Source organism: Cercospora kikuchii, assembly GCF_019650295.1.
Source record: "Cercospora kikuchii DNA, contig_00002, whole genome shotgun sequence".
Classification (NCBI taxonomy): domain Eukaryota; kingdom Fungi; phylum Ascomycota; class Dothideomycetes; order Mycosphaerellales; family Mycosphaerellaceae; genus Cercospora; species Cercospora kikuchii.
Window position 1 is genome coordinate 2,132,331 of NW_025408583.1, and position 17,924 is coordinate 2,150,254.

General features: G+C 55.6%; 8 protein-coding genes across 8 annotated transcripts; 4 read left to right on the forward strand and 4 right to left on the reverse strand.

Moving 5' to 3' along the window:
* Positions 1 to 75: 75 nt before the first annotated feature.
* CKM354_000305600 (uncharacterized protein) lies at positions 76 to 1,212 on the forward strand (the record flags this gene model as incomplete). Its single annotated transcript, XM_044798233.1, has 1 exon — positions 76 to 1,212. One exon carries the CDS (start codon positions 76 to 78, stop codon positions 1,210 to 1,212), a length of 1,137 nt encoding a protein of 378 aa, XP_044654168.1.
* A 200-nt stretch (positions 1,213 to 1,412) lies between these two features.
* On the reverse strand, positions 1,413 to 2,998 carry CKM354_000305700 (delta(14)-sterol reductase; the record flags this gene model as incomplete). Its single annotated transcript, XM_044798234.1, has 3 exons — positions 1,413 to 2,074; positions 2,123 to 2,871; positions 2,928 to 2,998. The coding sequence occupies 3 exons, from the start codon at positions 2,996 to 2,998 to the stop codon at positions 1,413 to 1,415; spliced, it is 1,482 nt and encodes a 493-aa protein (XP_044654169.1).
* A 412-nt stretch (positions 2,999 to 3,410) lies between these two features.
* On the forward strand, positions 3,411 to 4,512 carry CKM354_000305800 (uncharacterized protein; the record flags this gene model as incomplete). The annotated part of the gene is made up of 3 exons (XM_044798235.1): positions 3,411 to 3,448; positions 3,496 to 4,435; positions 4,489 to 4,512. The coding sequence occupies 3 exons, from the start codon at positions 3,411 to 3,413 to the stop codon at positions 4,510 to 4,512; spliced, it is 1,002 nt and encodes a 333-aa protein (XP_044654170.1).
* Positions 4,513 to 4,919: 407 nt separating this feature from the next.
* CKM354_000305900 (uncharacterized protein) lies at positions 4,920 to 5,654 on the reverse strand (the record flags this gene model as incomplete). The annotated part of the gene is made up of 1 exon (XM_044798236.1): positions 4,920 to 5,654. The coding sequence occupies one exon, from the start codon at positions 5,652 to 5,654 to the stop codon at positions 4,920 to 4,922; it is 735 nt and encodes a 244-aa protein (XP_044654171.1).
* Positions 5,655 to 5,848: 194 nt separating this feature from the next.
* On the forward strand, positions 5,849 to 7,075 carry CKM354_000306000 (uncharacterized protein; the record flags this gene model as incomplete). The annotated part of the gene is made up of 1 exon (XM_044798237.1): positions 5,849 to 7,075. One exon carries the CDS (start codon positions 5,849 to 5,851, stop codon positions 7,073 to 7,075), a length of 1,227 nt encoding a protein of 408 aa, XP_044654172.1.
* A 2,767-nt stretch (positions 7,076 to 9,842) lies between these two features.
* Positions 9,843 to 11,479, forward strand: CKM354_000306100 (uncharacterized protein; the record flags this gene model as incomplete). Its single annotated transcript, XM_044798238.1, has 2 exons — positions 9,843 to 10,004; positions 10,055 to 11,479. The coding sequence occupies 2 exons, from the start codon at positions 9,843 to 9,845 to the stop codon at positions 11,477 to 11,479; spliced, it is 1,587 nt and encodes a 528-aa protein (XP_044654173.1).
* A 473-nt stretch (positions 11,480 to 11,952) lies between these two features.
* CKM354_000306200 (uncharacterized protein) lies at positions 11,953 to 13,691 on the reverse strand (the record flags this gene model as incomplete). Its single annotated transcript, XM_044798239.1, has 2 exons — positions 11,953 to 12,633; positions 12,714 to 13,691. The coding sequence occupies 2 exons, from the start codon at positions 13,689 to 13,691 to the stop codon at positions 11,953 to 11,955; spliced, it is 1,659 nt and encodes a 552-aa protein (XP_044654174.1).
* Positions 13,692 to 14,255: 564 nt separating this feature from the next.
* CKM354_000306300 (uncharacterized protein) lies at positions 14,256 to 15,847 on the reverse strand (the record flags this gene model as incomplete). Its single annotated transcript, XM_044798240.1, has 4 exons — positions 14,256 to 14,386; positions 14,666 to 15,098; positions 15,157 to 15,363; positions 15,665 to 15,847. The coding sequence occupies 4 exons, from the start codon at positions 15,845 to 15,847 to the stop codon at positions 14,256 to 14,258; spliced, it is 954 nt and encodes a 317-aa protein (XP_044654175.1).
* Positions 15,848 to 17,924: the final 2,077 nt, after the last annotated feature.

Below are 17,924 nucleotides of genomic sequence, written 5' to 3' on the forward strand. Positions count from 1 at the left end.
CCCTCCTTGTCGCGTTTCTATAGCACGACGTGAAGAACCAACTCAGCTCGGCTTCTGGAAGACGAGCACATCGACATGTCCAACTCCAAAGAGCCATCGCTTGCCGAAATAGCTCAGCAGATCCTCGAGGACGCGCTGCAGCAAATCATGCACAACATCGTGATCCACCAGCATCGCGCACACAAGCAGCTATTGGCTTCACTCGACTCTAAGACTCGACTACCGCACTGTGACACTTGCAAGCTCCCTAAGCTACTCGACCCGCCACTTGCGCCGAGCGTTCGAGGCGCGACTGCCGACCCTCCCAGCAACACAAACTACTGCGATCGCAAGCCATGGGCTCGCCGGCCAGGGCACGATATCTACGGCAACCCCTTCCTCAAGAGCGACATCACAGGACGTCCACTTACTAAGAAAGAGCGTGAAGCACAAAAGAACAGCAAGAAAGACGACGGCACACCGGCAAGCGAAGACCAGAATCACGAAGGTACGGGCCCGCCATCGCCAAGCGGAGATGCCGAGGAGGATAAGAAACCCGGCAACCAGAAACTGGAGAAGGGCGAGAAGAAGGCGAGCAAGATCGATGAGAAGCTCAAAAAGGGAGAATATGTCCCTTGGCATACCTGCCCAAGCTGCAAGCGAAGCTTGCTCATCACACGTTTTGCGAAGCACTTGGAACAATGCATGGGAATTTCAGGCCGTGCAGCTAGTAGAAATGCCATGGCGAAGATGAACAATACGCCTAACGGTTCTCGTGGTGGTACACCCAACCCAAGCCAGGACGGAAATGGCAAGGACGGACCTGCAGAAGACGAAGAAGGCGATTCTGCTGTCAAAGGGGCAGGTGGCGGGGTGCGTAAGAAGTTACTGAAGAAGGGGCTTAAGGAGAAAGTGAAGAAGGATAAGACTGCGAATGGAAAATTGCCGAAGAGTCTCGCGGCGAAGCGGCCTCCTGGTATCGGCAAAGACAAGGATAAGGACGCCAGTACCACCAGGAGTTCTCCAGCACCCAGTTCGATCGGAGGGGATGGGAAGCGAGATCGCGATGAACTGGGTGACGATGATGAGGAAGAAGTCCACGTCAAGAAGAGGCAGAAATTGCAGCGTGTGGGTAGCACGACGAGTATCGTGAGCTCCATCACAGCACCGGAAATGGAGCGAGGAGAGAGTCAAGATGGAAGTTTCGTCGACGGCTCAGTGGCAGATGATTAGCAAGGAGATCCAAGTACGCCACAGCGAAGCGTGCGCTGTGAATATGCGCCGCACGCATTTCACCACAGATAATATTCTTGGATGGCAAAACAGAACGACCAAGAGTTGGACATGCCAAGTTTTTCGAAACTTCATTTCTGCATACGTCTCCTGAATTGCTCAATATGACTGCCAATACTCCCCTCCTTCGTGCCACGTGCTCAATACACGCCAGGCAGGATTCTCCACTTGACAATCTTGCAATACCTCTCCCAATCCGCACCGTATTTGCGTCGACACTTGGCCTCGTCGCGCATCTCACGATGAATAAGCAAAATGGCAAAGTACAGCATGTAGAAGTAAGTGATAGGGATGGCCGCTCCTTTCATGCCATCTGTTGATACCAAGCGGGAGCCCTCGAACAGGATCGTGGGCGTCAGCTTGTAGCCGGCAGCTAGAGTTGGAAGGCAGTAAGACCAGCTCATCAACCAATCGCCAAGGTAGTTGATATGACGGGCGACTCCCCACCAGCCAGTTGTCAGCAGACGAGAGCCGGTCGCCGTCTCGATGTATTCGAGGTGAGCCACCTTGGGGTCGTTTGGATTGGTACGGAACACGTTCTTCTCGTTGTTGGTCGCGCGGAAAATGTAATAGCCAGTAGCCTGAATAGCCAGGATGATCAGGACATAGAATGGTCCAAGAGCGACTGGGTGTACACTGAGGTACTTTGCTTGAATCGAGTAGATGAAAGGTACCCAGACCAGGTCACCAAACGACAGCATGAAGCCAAAGCCGTCAGTGGTGAGATCCATTGTGGTCAAGATGGCAGGCTCCATGTAGAGAGCGTCAAAAACGTAGACCGCCTGTGAGATAATCACAATCACTGATCGAGGTTAGCAAGAATCTCTTCCGAGAGGGAGGCTCAGCTTACGCATGGAGTCGGTAATGTAGCCATAGCTCTTGTACTGCTTGGCTGCAAAGGCAAGATCAAGCAAGACCCAGCCGATCATGCCCGGGCGCAGCTCCATGAAGCTCTTGATATCCACCTCGCCAACAAAAGGGATGGTCACGCGAGGATTGAGCTCGCGGCCAATGTACCAATCGTACAAGATGTTTCCGGTGTGACCCCCTGCTGCCAACTCACGCTGCTCCTTGTTGCCTGGCTTGACCTCAAATGACTTGATGTAGACGAAGATGGCGAGTGCGTAGGCAATGATGATGTTGACAGTGAGCAGCTGGATGTAGTTGCGGTTGACGAAGGTCCATACGGCAAAGTCGGGTCCGCGAACGATGGTGCCTGCGGCGCATGCGATGAAGATGGTGACTGCGGAGAGGAAAGCATTGAAGCGGTACTTCAGGCGTCCGCCCGTCCTCAGCTCGGTGCCTTCGACTTCGTGTGCGGGAAGCAGGATCCAAAGCAGCACACTGAGTCCATACCAGAACAACGTGCCCAAAACAGCCTCAGTGTTGATCAGTCCCGCCCAGCCAGGCCAGCCAACCTCGCTCTTCAGAGTATCCAGGGCATGCTGCCACGGGGCCTTGTTGGAGAGTATGGGCGGCGTGAAGAGCTTGCTGGGCGAAAGCAGCGAAGGTGGTGGGCAGCCAGACACATCGTTGCATAGGAAGCCAAAGGCATAGCAGGCGATGGGCAGGCCGAAGGAGATCAGCGATGCTCCAATTCTGTAAGACGCGGTTAGCACGACGCGCTTTCGCCATGTTGTGTTATTCTAACTCACGGTCCGCCGAATTCGTAGCCATGCGCGTCGTCAGTTGGCGTCTTGCGCGCGACAGCTTTGGTGCGCGCCATTGTGAGCTGGTGTGGTGTTTTTCAGTCGCGGCAGCAGCGGGGCATGCCCGGTCAGCAGATATATAGTGCCGGCGAGTGGTATGTCGTTCGATGCGAGGACGAGCGAAATTCACGTTCCTCTCCAGCATCGTACGAGCTGTAAGGCTTGAGCCCGAATGTTGGCGCGCCTATGACGCGTTGCAACCAGCCACATCACACTCCCGTCCATCTCGGAGACTTTGGCGCCGACCCTGAAATGCATCTGCCATCACATAGTCTATAGCGGTATCGTTCCGAATGAGGCAGAAAGTGTCCGGGCTGTTGTCAAGCCATTGCTATTCGTACATATACTTGGGCTGATGTTTGTGTTGTCCCTCTCACCCGCCGTTCCACCCCGCTTTTCAACTTGCTTCTCCTGATACACACAACTACCATGTCTGCTTTCACAGAGGCTAATCGCAAAGCTTTTGAGTTGGTAGCCCCAATCATCAACAATTCTGCCAGCTGAATATCCACAGTGATCTCTCAGCTACGTACGATACCAAGCCATGGCAGCGGGCGATCAAAGCCCAAGTCGCAGAAGCTTTGATTGCGAGAAAGGATTGGATTGGTGCTGAATGGGCCACCTCCTCTCCAGGAGAGGAGTCTGATAAGCGCCAGGTGAGGCTACTTGACTATGCCTGTGGAACTGGCGCCGTCACACAAGCTCTCCTGCCATATGTCAACGAGATCCGAGGCATCGATATCAGCGAAAACATGGTCAAGCGGTACAATGAGGCTGCCACCTCATCGGGTCTGAAGCATGAGCAAGCTCATGCGGTAGTTGGAAATTTATTGGGCGAAGACATCGATCCTGCCTTGAATACAAGTGAGTGGCATGAATTCGACATTGCAGCCATAGGCCTTGGCTTCCACCATTTCGAGGATCCCGAAACTGCCATCAAACGTCTCGCTGCGCGATTGAAAGCATCTACAGGCGTTCTTCTAATCGTTGACTTCCTACCATTTGATCATAAAGTCAATCATGACTCCAGTGGCAACAGTGGATCCATGAACGACATGGCTCATACAATCAAACACAACGGCTTTACTGGAGATCAGATGAGAGACATGTATCAAGCCGCGGGATTCGAGGACTTCGACATTGTTGCACTTAAGCAACCGGCTCGAATGGAGCTCAGCTCAGGCACTGTGCACCGTACCTTATTCATAGCCAAAGGACGCAAATCAGCCACTGTCTTCCAGAAATTGGGCAACTGGCTGGGTTCGCTTCAAGGCTGGGCCGCTGGTGATTGGCGAGCGGATAGGAGAGACCACCAACACTGGCAACCAGGTTTCGCCAATGATGTGGCGAAGAAGGAGGGTAGTCTATGGGGCCCAGAAAGGTTGAGAGAATCAGGGAACGATGCGAATCCGAGAAAGGACGAGCCTTTCAGAGACAAAGGTGGTTGGAACATGGTAAGGAGCGGACACGATAATGCAGCGAGTACGATTACTGACTTCACGTCTAGGGCTTATCCAGGCACAACGAATAGCCACAGGGCAGCTGAGATCGGCATTACAGAATTGCTTTCAGGCCCGAGCAATTCCTTTCGGCGGCCAGCTTTATTATTGGACATATACCGCATTTGCTAGGCTGACAGCATGTCCATCACTTTTGATCGACCTCGAATTGCCTTTGAGCTTGCCGCCAGCGCCAGGCCTGAGCTGTGATATGTCGAATCAACCCGCTGCGTCGGATGTAAGTCAGATCCTTCATCACTATCAGATCGAGCCCTTCTCCTCGTACGAGCTTGATTTCACCAGCTCACTTTGGTGTCGCTTGACACGGGCTCAGTGGTGTGCGATTGCCACAGTCGCCGTGATATGGGGCACGGGTCCGTATCGACTTCACTTCGGCAAACGCGCACGATGCCTGCTGTCAAGCAGCATGTCATCAAACTTATACTCCGACCTTGACCTGTCTCACCCCTTCTGTGATCGCATCGTCACCCTCATCTTCATCATCCGCAGTCTTGCCAGCCAGACCTTGCTCCCATAGTTGTCTCCCGGTCAGAACCTCCTTCAAATCTTTCCCTCCCCTCTTCTTCTTCTCTTCGGCCTCTTGCTCCAGGCGTTTCCTGTCCGCCTCTTCCGCCATCTCCTTCTGGAATTTGTCTCTCCAGGCCAGGAAGCTTTCTCGTGTGACCTTCTCACCCTCAAACCTTTTGTTTTCCTCTTCTTCAATGCGAGCTTTTTCGGCGTCTAGCACGGCAATCACAGCCTGGTGCCGTTCCAGAATGAGCTGTTCCGCAGTTTCCTTCAACGTGGAGTGCAAAGTGAAAATCATTTGCATGCCCAATGAAGCTTCCATCTCTGGCTGCAGCGCATCCAGTAGGCGCTGCTTGTCTTCTTGGATGTCGAGGTGCTCATGTTTGGTGGCATTGGGCGGCTGAGTGATGTCCAGAATAGGCGGCTCGTCAGGATACGCGTCTGGGTATCGCACATTGAGGATAATGTGTACGCGCTCGTCCTCAGCCTCGCCATCTTCCGCTTGCGCCTGTGCCTCTGCGGCCTGTGACTCGGGTGTGTCGAGCGGGATGGTGATACGAAATTCGGTCTCAGAAATATCCTGGATCTCGTCCGGGAAAATGGAGTCGAGCACCTCGCGCTCCTCTTTCTGCTCTTCTCGGCCCATGGTCTGCGTATTGTGGAGTGTTGGACTGCCTGGCCAAGTTCGTCAGTATCGGCGGGCACAGTCTGATGTAACAGCCGATCCCTGTCTATCGATAGGCTTGCCGAAACCTTCCCTTGCAACAATTTTGCGAGACGAAGTATGATTTCGACAAGGCCCAAGTACAGGGACAACCTACATCCCATTCGTCTTCCCACATGGCCAAGAAGGCTACCAAAAACACCAAGCGTGACAAAAAGAAGAATTCCAGCATGGCAAGCACGCAGTCGCCTGAACAGCTATACGCGACTGCCCTCGAGCTGGTCGAGCAGTCTCAGCCGGCAGAAGCACTGGTCGTGGCTAAGCAACTCTGGTCACACGTCAAGAATGGGTCCGTGACAGAAAAACTGCCTGCGGCAACACTGCTAGGAGAAATTTCCATTGAACTCGGCGCCGCAGACTCGGCCCGCGATTACTTTGAGCAGGCTGTGCAACTCGACCCCGAAGGCAAAGTTCCAGAGGCCCTTGGTGGCGGCGCCGAGAAATTTCTGTGGCTGGCACAACTGTGCGAGGAGGGTGGGAAGCAGAGTGTGCAGTGGTTTGAGAAGGGTGTCAAGGCTTTGCAATTTGAAATCGAGGCCCTGGAGAATGGAATGGGAGTGCCCCCCGGGATCGACCAAGAGTCTTTGCTGCTCATGCGCGTGGAGAAGAAGCGAAAGTTGGCCAATGCTCTATGCGGAATTGTGGAAGTGTACATGACCGATCTATCATGGGAGGATGATGCAGAAGCTCGCTGTGAGAGCTTGGTGACTGAGGCGATGGGCATCGAAGATGAGACGAGCGCAGAAGTCTTGCAGACCTTGGCTTCAGTTCGTCTGTCGCAGGATCGCCGTGAGGACGCTCAGGCTGCGCTCAAGCGCTCATTAGCAATATGGGTGGACCTTGAGCCAGAGGACCCGGCAGTACCTGACTTTCCTACCAAGGTCTCACTTTCGAGACTACTCATGGAGGCCGGCCTCGAGAGCGAGGCAATGGAAGTTCTGCATCGTCTCATACAAGAAGATGATCAGAGCGTTGAGGCGTGGTATCTGGGTGGCTGGTGCCAACATCTCCTCGCTCAACGTGAGAAGAGCAGCACAGATGCGATCCACTCAGAAGCGATGGACACCGGTGCTTCCTCGACGGAAAATCAGCTCTATTTGCGTGCGTTGAAGGGCAGCCGTAAATGGCTCAAGACCAGTCTGAAGCTTTACAAACAGCAGCATTACGAAGACGACAGACTCTTCGATCACGCACAAGAGCTTGTGCAGGAGCTGCAAACGATCCTGGGTCCTGAGGATGAGAACGCTGAAGCAAATGGAGACGATTCAGAATGGGAAGGTATAGAGGATGGTGAGGGCGAGGATGCAGACGAAGACGAGGATGAGCAAATGCAAGACTCGTAAAACAATCGGCTCCGAATGATGCTCTCATCGATGTGGAACGCTCAGTCGAATGCTGGGAAACCGTTCATCTTCCTTCGACTTCAACCAAGCGGTTCGATCATCCATCAGCGCTAAGCGGCTGGAGCGACGAGATCTGGATGCTTTCAATACATCTGCGCTCCGAGAGACTCAGATCGGAGTAAAAAGGGCCATGCCTGCCAGCTGTGTCCGCCAATCACATTTTCGTGCAAACTATCAGCCAATAGTCTGAGGGAGCTGATTCATATCAGCTGAAGAGCTGGAGCCGATGTTGCACGCGATAACCGCGCAATACTGATCTTGGCGATGTATGACATTGTCGTTGCCAAAGCGTCTCGAGTGAAGGCAGGCAGAATCTTCATGTGAATACTAGGACCTTGTTGGAGCTCATGCTTTGCGGCGTTGCCGAACTGGATCTCAAGCTTTTCCCTCTACCAAACATGAATTGCTTCGCAGGCGACTCTGAGCTCCGAGCTGCGAGCTGTCATCCTCCAGGCGCACGGCTGGGGTTGCACGACTGACTGGACGTTGAGAAGAGGCGTATGTCAGTGCAGCTGCCCGTCATCATGCCCGTGGCGACGAAAGCAGATCTTCTCCCTTCTGTGTGCTTCACCGTCGGACATTAAATGGATAGTGCGCATGTCTCGGGCATGGCCACAGCAGCGAGAATTCGATTACTGGTATCCAATGAACTTCCCCCCTCTCTTTCGTGCTGGACCTCGTCACTGGTGCCGAAGTGGAGCAGGACATCTTCGCCTGCGCACACATTTCTCACCATCACCATCTCATGAGAAGCTTGCTGTGCATGTCTGAACCCACCGCCATAGCTCGTGTGGATCGTGTGTGTCGTATGAGGCCAATGCGCGGATCACGAGCCCAGTTGTTCAGCACGAGATCTCAGAATCCCGACAAGGCTACAGCTCGCGCTACTACCCTTCGGCGATTGTGGAATAGCGCGGCGAGCTGTACCTGCAGACCTGCAGACCAAGCTCACGGCGCAGCGCGGCAAGAGTTGTAGGTGTGCACGCGCTATGCTGCAAGTGTGCGTGAGGCTCTTCTGGTGCATATCGGCAGACTAGGCCGCAATCCTAGGGGCAGAACAGGCCATACATTACTCCTGTTCGCAGACAGGGCAGTTCGGCTGCTGCCGAGTGGGTGCAATGTGCTCTACCGGAATGCACGCTAGCGTTCCTGCGGTCACGCCCTGTACTACCCACCATGTATCAGGTTCGGTGCTCGATGCACATTCGTAGCACACGTGCCCTGGCAGCGACGGAAATGGCGTCGACGATTGCACCTCGCAGTGGATCACTCCGGTTGCAGTTGCTGAGACCCCAGCGTTGCATTGCGCTAGAGGCCCCCATCGCGACCGCATCGACGACTGAGACGGCACCCGCACGATCACCGTTGGAGTGATGAGGCCCAGAGGATCATTGGCTTGTCGAACATGCATCGATCGCTTCCGTGCGTGTGCGAGGCCCAAACGCCCAAGCGCCCAGTCGTTGGGTCGAATATGCAAGCAGCCGCCGTCTGGGCCAGGATCACATTGCGTTCGCAGATGGTGCGCAGGTGCGTGCAATCGTCGGACCGCATGTGGACGGTGTGTCTGGGAGCGCGGCCGGGCGCTGCGACGTCGCTATTGGCCCCGTCGTCCCCCGTTTCAACCAGCGGACCGACTAGCGTGAGGAATGCAGCTGGACGGCCATGTACGACAAACAAGCACCCTCCCGCTCCGCCGTCGTTGGCGAGCCTGGCGTGCAAGGATGCGTAGCGACAAGCTCGCCAACTGCACGTCAACGGCACGCTGCGAACCAGTGGGCCGTGGCTCGCCAGGCACATGCTGAGCTTCAATCACCGTGAATCCTCAAGACACTACGGTCAACGTGCTAGAGTGTGGCTTGGCCAGTCCCACACAGTAGGCAGTGGCGCGGGTTGTAGTGCTTCCTAGCTGCGTGGGCGTGCATGACCTTTTGGGAAATTATGGACCTCTAAAGGCGCCCTGCTCATGTTTCTTCAGGTGTATCTCTGCAAGCAGGAATCGATTTCTCCATCTCTTCGCAACCGTCGACTCGTGCGCGACTATGTTCATCGCGCCGTACCAATCGCGCGAGTTCGACTTCCGAAAACGGCCATCCTCTGATTCTTGCGCACGCCCAGACTCAAGATCACTACGGATGCGGCGTCAGTTGAACGGCCGCAGCAGAGAAGAACGACAGATTGCTTGCAGAATTGTAGCAAGATCTTCTCTGCTACAAGTATCCTGAACGCTCTGCTGGCACAAAGGATCTCGTGCGACTCTTCCGTGCATTCTAACTCCGCTTGCCTGTCAGTCTTCTTTGGCCACTCTCCGAAACAAAGCTCTTGCACCAGACAACGACAGCACCACGCGCAAAGAAACATCCCCGCGAGCGAAGAGGCAGAGGTTAACGACAAGGACTGCATTGATACTGTTCCTTGCAGCAAAGAACTTTCGGTCCGGTTGTCGGTACGGCGCAGTAGACAAAGTGCGTCCTGCAGCGGATAGTTGCACAAGGTACTGATTCCATCTTCTTGCTTCCTTGAGGTGTTCATGCGCGCGCGCACGCAAGACAAACCGCCAGAACGCAACTATGGCTACGGCAATCCATGCTCACGAAACAGACAGGCAATATCTTGGTTCCGGCCTTGATAGACATTGGTTCCTCCACTCAGGAGCTCTTCACAGACAAGTCTCACGATCTCCCCGTCACCGCCACCGGCTGCTCCGAAGATGACATCCACTGCTGTTATGCATCCGGGCTCTCAAGAGCAAGTCGACAGCAAGCTACGCGACGAGCTCGAAAAGTTCAACTCCCAGTATGCTCAGCAGCCTACGCAATCCACAGAGCGATTCCCGACATTCGAGGACAACGCCAGTGGCTTAGGCATCTACGTACGTCGTCTCAGTAACACCCTTTCGAAGCACTCACTGACTCCTTACAGGATGGCTTCGACGGTGCCTACTCCAACGACCATTCCTATGCACATGATCCACCCACTCCTCGATCCAACACTGCAAGTGAAGGCGTACGCACACGCAGTGGTCGATCTACCAGAACCAGGACCGACTCTCCGTTCAGCACAAGCAAGTCCCGCGTGTCCAAGTCTCCCGCGCCGCGTAAGAAGGAAAAGAAGAGCAAGCTCGACAAGTCCAAGATGCCAAAGCTTACAGCACCACTCTCCATCCTGACCAAAGACATGGACGTACCATTGAAAGACACCGCAGCATTTGTGAACCGCAGCGTTGAAGAGAGGATGAAAGAGGTTTCTGACCACAACGGCTACATTAAACGTCCACAAAACTCCTTCATTCTCTACAGATCAGCGTATGCCGACCGATGCAAGAAGTGGTGCGAGCTCAACAATCACCAGATTGTGTCTTCTGTGGCTGGGGAGTCGTGGCCTATGGAACCAGACGAGGTTCGCAATCAGTTTGACGAGTGGGCAAAGCTCGAACGTCAACATCATCAAGAAGCGCACCCAAAATACAAATTTTCGCCGAGCAAGTCCTCCAACAAGCGTCGCAAGGGCGAAGCAACCGACGATGAGGAGGAGCTCAGCGACCTGGAAGATCGCGATCCAGATGGAGAGTATCGTGGCGGTCGCCAAGTGCGACAGCGACGACAAGATCCCAATGCGGCGTACTTGCCAAGCAACGTCGGCTTCAGCTCTCATCCATACTATGACCAGAATGCTGGTGCCTACGAGCAGTACTACGCCCACACTGGCCGCCCTCTCCCGTCCAATGTCGCTTACGATCAGGCCACTGGTCAGCCATACAACACTCAAACTCATACCTGGATCCAAACCTCACCGCAGCAACAATACGCACAGAATCCATACATGTATCAAGAAATGCACGCTGCTCCTCGTGTACCTACCCCAGCCTCTCTCAACGGTCAGCAGTCCACCATGGGAAGTCTAGGCTTACCAGGGGGAGGCTCGGGATCAGAGGAGTTCTTCAGCACCTCTAGGACCAGCACACCTCAGCACTACAACCAGCAGCAGTACAGCGCGAGCATGTACGGACAATCCGTCTACCCACAGTATCAAGGGCAGTACCAATACCAAGTCGCGCCATCAACAAGTGCTACTCCACAACCTGGCACAGCGCAATACGAACATGCTCAATATCTCTCGCAACATCAAGATGTTGTTGACCCCAGTTTGCAAGGCTTTCAATTGGAAGCTGCAGCAGCAGGTGAAAGCGTCGATGAGTCTCATTTCGATAATGCTCTCGGTGACTTGCACGGCGTTGAGATGGGTGGTCTGCCTATTGCAGACTACTACGCACAGCACTCGACGAGTCCTGTGGATGGTAACGCAACACTGGCGCCGACGTGGAATGTGGCTCAGGAGATGAGATGATTGATAAAGGGCGAGGTAAATGACAAGAGATGGTTTTGATGCATGGAGGGCAGGATAAGAGGCTCAACTCAGGAAATTACACCAACAGATGGGCAAGCGGAATGTGCAGCACCGAACAATGCTGTTTTGATGGAGCTATAGATACACGAGGCGCGATGTTCGAGACGTATACTTGGTATTCTTGTTCAAAGTTAGCTGCTTGATAGTGCAGTCTCGTAGTCGAATACCATGAGTTCTTTTGATACTTTGCGCGAATCCACAGTCTCACCAGATCAATCCTCGATTTCGATGCCATGTAGGGCGAATTTGAGGCATTCAGCTCGCCTTGGCTTCGGTATGTCGACATATGGCATTAATGCCATCAACACTTGATAGCTTCCTGCGAGGCATCTTAGAACCGAGCCCGGGACTGACTCATCGAGTCCTCTGTCTCAACCCGGGATCTGGATAGCAGGACAACATGTGTCGCATGGTCACCCACAAGCGCGCTCCTCCTCACCCAAAGGCACATCGTGGGGTCGCGAGCCATAAACACCGCCATCGAGGATCCACTGTTCATTGTCTCCCTGATCCTGATCCATTTGGACCCTCCTCCACATGGCCCGCTTTTCTCCTGCGACACCCTTTCCTTTGTCCTCTTTTGCAACGGGGCGAATCAACCCTCGAGCCAGCGGGTTTTTGCTGAAAGCCCCTCCGCCAATGTTCGATGCAGGGACGTGGTAGTCAGTTTCATCCTCCTCTGGATCCGAGGTGGCTGAAAAATCAGGCTTCTCAATTTCTGCCATTCGACGAACGACCTTGCCCGCTTTCACGTCAATACTCGCCACTACTTGTCTCTTCTCATATTCTGGCTTCGCATTCCACTCCATTTTGCGTAACATTTTTTGTTGCTTTTTGAGTTGCCGCGCTCGTTCTTGAGGCGTCGCCCACATGTTCGTGCCAGCTGATGGGAGATCAAAATCTGCTGCCTCATCATGGATTTGTGTTCGTCGTGCATTGTTTGCCTGGAATCCTAGTAACTTGTCTCGATGCGCTTTCGCCTTGGCGCTAGCCTCGTCGTCGGATCCAGCAGGAGTTGCTGGTGCTGAAGAGAGGGGTGAAGATCGTGCAGATGATGCCTGTGCTAGGAAATCGCGTCCTGTGAACGCTCGAGCCTAAAGAAACAATAGTCGTTAGTGAACGAATTCTGATTGAAAGTCTGTATTGAAAAAGGAAGAAGAATGTCAATATTTACCTTTCCTTGTGACACTTCTGCTCTTTTATGTGCAGCATTATTTGACTTCATTCGTTCCTCGCCTCGCTCATCCTTGAGCACTCTCAACATCTTGTGCAATTCGTCTGAACTGAGCAGAGGCGACTTGCAAAATGTGCAGGGACCAAGCCCTTCTTTCACACATATGACTTTCCCACAGTTGAGACAGTTTGGCGCCATATCTAGCAAAGGATGCCTCGTCGCCATGCAGGGACATTTCCTTCTTGCATCGTCTTCGGCGCCGATCAAAGACGGATTGGTCTGGATTTCGAGACTACGAATGGCAGAGTCCAAGTCCGAGAGGGCAGTAGAGGCGCCATGCATAGCAGTGCCTCCGGAGATGTTGACCTTGGTCTTCGGTGCTGGTGAGGACTTCCTACTGCTGTTCTTTGAAGGGGCGAGAGAGTCTGAAATTAGATGACCGGAAGCAGAGGGTGGCGGCTTCGAAGTCACAGGCTGTGTTGTCGACGCTGCATTGTCAGTGATGAGAGGCAGCTGGGCAGCATCGCGCGGCTTGTCTTGCAACGCGAGGTTGTCAGCGACCTGGTCTCTGTGCGTTTGGCGTGACGATCCAACCAGGTAATCTTCCTCGTCCCGCTTTCTGTATGCACCAGTCACATCGCCGTGGCCTTGTACTTGACGAGCAGGAAGGGCATGGATATTAGGCTTCTTCCTGGCAGGCTTCTTGGGTTGCCTCGCAGCATCCACGGCAGGCGCATTACTGCTGGCAGGCTGTCGAGTGGCACTGGACGAGGATGGTGCTTGCTGTCGCCGCATGTTGAAGCTCGAGATGAACTCGAGACTCTTCGCATCGTCGCCCAGAAGATTCTTGAGATGTTCTGCAGCATTGTCCTTGGGGAGTGAGTCTGCGTAGGTGATAATTTGTCGCAGTGACTCGTCATCCAGTGGCAAAAGCTGTTGCAATCGCGGCAGCGCCCAAGTCTCCAGCTTCGCCGCCATCGCAGATACGAACGAATGCAGTGGGCTCGAGGGCAGCGAACGGATGGCGCGATAGTCAATCAGTGTCTCATACCGTGGATCGCAGTGCACGATACCTCCCGTCCATGAGGTCAGCGAAGCACGAGACGCGGCCCACCAGTTCCGCCAACGGAACGGACCTTGCCCACGAACAACCTCACCTGTAGTCTGCGTTGCAAAGCGCATGCGCGACAAGACGACCGAGACCTGCTGACGACGAGCGTGCTGAACATGAAGACTTTCCGCATCGTACAGAGCCACGTACACGTTGAGCTATTTACTCTCCCATCATTTTCCGTTGCCAGACTCGCGTTCTTTCGCAGTTTTGCAAACATTAGTGCTGAAGAGTACCATCAAGAACAAAGCTCATACTTTCGCGCTCGACCATTCTCGGCTTCGAGCTCCTCATGAAAATGCGGCAGCTAAAAAGAAACAGACCTCCCACAGCTTCGAAGAAACGCCTCCCGGTACCATGTATCATCACGCCGACGCGGGCCTCGCCGAAGGGGTATCGCAGTACATATAATAAACCGCAAGGCCAGGCTGCTAAGAGACCTGCTCTTTGCCATCGGCCTTGATAATCTCCACCTGAACGCCCACGTCCTTGACGAATCCGTTCCTGAGAGCTTCCTCTTTTCTCTCGTTCGCCGCAGCCACGCTCGAGGCGTCGTCCTTAACTGCTGCCCCAGTCAGTTGCTGCCTTTACATTTGCTTGGAGTTCCGATTGAATGCCGAGAGCATGCTGCTATCAGTAGTGTTGCGCCCATCCTCCGTCTTTGCCACAGGCTGCTGCGCTGCGGCATTCGACTTCACCGGATGCGCGTGCTGAGGGAAGGGGGAAGAGAATGAACGCGGTGCTTCGTACGAGTACGGGCTTTGCGGTTGCGTGTTATAGGCTTGTGGGAAGGGCTGCGCGGGATAACGGGAGGCATGGTAGAAGAAAGCGGGCGACGCACCAGCAGGACTGACTCCATAGCCATACTGGCCTTGCTGAGGCATTTGAGCCTGCTCACCAGGATTTGGTGGCGGCAGAGTCGGAGTGTGTGGCTCGTCGTTCGGACGCTTCGCGCCGGCATTGGCAGTCTGGCCTTGCTGAGGGTACATGGCTTGTTGCTGGTAGCCCTGCGGCGGTGGCGGATACTGGCCCGGCTGCTGTTGCTGACCTTGCTGGGGTCCGTACTGGCCGTCGCGGCTGTTGGCAGGCAGTGGCTGACCGTATGCTCCGTACAGTTGAGTGTTCGGAGGTGGGTTCTGGCCGCGCCACACCGTGTGCGCCGGCACGAAGGCTTGAGTCTGCGCACTCACTGGCGTGAAGACACATTCTTGAGAGAAGCGCACGCAATTGGTGCATCGACCATCCTCGGATTGCTCGAAGCCAGAACATCGGATCTGGGCGACGCGTTAGCAGCAAAACTTCGAAAAACACGACGCGCATCGATTTTCGTACCTTCCGACGACGACAGTATCGACACGCAATGGCCGTACGCTGACGTGGTGCAGGCTGAGCTGGTGGGTAGCCCATTTGCTGCGGCTGCGCATACGGCGGTGGATACATGGTCTGCGGTGGCGGCAGAGCGCGATACTGGTCAGGATGCGTGGGCTGCAGCGTCGCCATGGCTGGCGGGCCTGGTGGTGGAGCAGTGATGCCCGGGAGCTGTTTGGAGACATCATCAGCATTCTCAGCGGCCAGAGCAGGATCGATCTCAGTTGCCATGATGATGGCTGCGGTGCGGTGTGGTGTGCGGGAGTGGGAAGGCGGTTGGTCCCGGAGGAGAAAGTAGCAGAGGGCAAGGTTCGGAAAAGAAGGTGGAAAAGAAGCGACGCGGATTGCGTAACAGAGCGCAGAGCTGATCACGTCTCTTGGCACGACTTTCTGTGCGCGCGCGCGGAACTCGCGACTTGCACAAGCAGGCAGGCACCTCGAGATTTTTTTTCCTCACACGTGGGCAACTTACCTGATTCGTTGGTCGCGGTTGATACTGGCCATTGTTCTGCGGTGGAGGAGCAGGAGACCACTGCTGCTGCTGTTGCTGCTGCTGTTGTTGCTGCTGCGGGTTGGGTTGCGATGTTGGCGGAGGAGCGTTCGAGTTCCACTGTGGTGGCGCCTGGTTCGGCGAGCCGTACATCTGTTGCGACATGATGGATGCTGCTCGCGGGGACGTGTGCCGGCGAGGGTGTCAGGGCGGTGTCGACAGGCGACGCGCTGCGCAAGGCGCTGACAGGCGTCGGGTTGATTGATTGATTGATTGATGCTCGCAGGCGCGGGCCTCGGCGGGCGCAATGCACGCAGCAACGGGCTCGCAGCGAGGATCCAAGAGTGAGGTTGCACGAGACAGGCGGGCGGGTCGGACAGCCGGTAGTTTTCAAGTTTGACGCGCTGTTGCAGGCCGGTCGTCGCGCGACGGGGTGACACAAGCAAGCGCGCTGCGTGGCTCTAGTACTGTGGAGCAAGCAGGCACGCAGGCGCGGCAGGTGAATGGGACAGGACAGGACGGGCAAGGCAAGTCGCGTAACAGCAGAGCGTCGCCGGTGGTGGGTGCTGGCGAGCGGCAGAAGGCGGGAGAAGGGGAGAAGAAGGGATCCGATGGACTGGGTAGAGAGAGAAGGAGAGTTGGGGGGACCGCGCTCGACACGCGCGCAAAAGAGCACCACCGGCTGGTGCGGTGGCGGAGGATGGGATGACGAGATAGTTAATTTTCTGCTGGCTGGCGGGCGGGCGAGCGAGCGAACGAGCTGGCTGGCTGGAAGATTGGCGCACGCGGTAGTAGGCAAATGTGGTGAACGAGTTAGCACGAGGCTTTCGCTGCCGAAGGCCCACGGCGCGCGCAGCGCAGCACAGCGCAGACGGAGACGCAGCAGCAGCACCACGCTTCCTTCGTGACCGTTCGTGTGCGCGCACCGTATCTGACGGCCAACCCTGGCTGCTGCACGCTGCGAGGAGCGTGATGGCGCCCGCTCGATGCAGAGCGACGTCGCGAGCCCGTGGCCGCCGCCGCTCGCTGCGTCGCGATCCGCCAGCTAAACCCAAACCCAAATGCGATGGAGGCGCGGCTGATGCTGCGCCTGACCATCCCGGGCTAGCGTCGTCGTCTACGTGCTTGCCGAGGGCGGCGCTGGGGGCCACCTTCGCCGCCGCTGGGCCCGCCTGCGCCCGCAGGGCTGGTTCAACACAGCGGTCGCGCGCCCTGACTGGCTGCGCTCACCGCAGACGCGAACTGCGCTAGCCAGGATGCCACGCGATCTTGCCGAGCTTGCGAGCAACAGGCGCGGCACGTCGCACCACCCCCATCTCCGTAGCAGTGTGCAGTGCAGTCCTCTCGCCGCCAGTGACAGACGCGGAAAGCAGCACGCATCTGCTGACCTGATGTGACCCGACGTGACCTCGCCGTCGCCCCGCGGCCCTGGTCGCAGTCCCGCGTGCTCCTCCGCGACGCTGCTCCTGCTGCCGGCGAGCGCGCGTCGTGCCCCAGCTGCAACAAGCCGGCGTGAAATTGGGAGCAGCTCGAGCCAATCACGTATTTTCTTCGCGTTGCGGATGCGGAGCAACGCGGTGCAGGGGCATCTTTAGCGAGCGGTTTAGACTCTGCACCGCGCGTCCGCCCGGCATCGCTATGAACCGAACCTTTTCTGCTCGCAGGCCAAACCAAGAGATCGTCGTGGGCACGTCCGCCGCGGCAGCTGCCATCCAGGCGAGCCACCGGTCACTCTCATCAGATCGTCGACGTGCACGCCTGCTGCACGATGAACGTCGACAGTCAGCCCGCGAATGCTAGCCGCTCTTTGCGTTCCTGTGCTTTCCATTTTCAGGTGTGCCTTGGTAACACTCACAGAGCAATCAGTCGAGCTGTCAGCGCACCGGACTGGCTTCGTAGAATTAGGCCGCCTGCGAAACGACCACGCCAGGCGGGACGTGCTCATCACTCACACCCTCCACGCCAACGTCTGTGCCACAACACTTCATCATCAGACGTCGTGGATGTGCATCGTGCAGCGACTCTATCCTATCGTCCTACGTCATATTCACATTGCGGCATATGCAGCTTTGGGCAGCCGCAGTGCTAGCGCCGTGGTGCGCTCTCTCTCATTCATGTCAGCTTCGTGGAGTTCCGACGCGAGACGCGAGCTCGAACGCTACTGCCATCAATTCCATACACGTCCAAGGCAGGGGCTCTCTTCTCGCGTGTAACGAGCCAGAGCCAGAGCCAGCTAGGAATA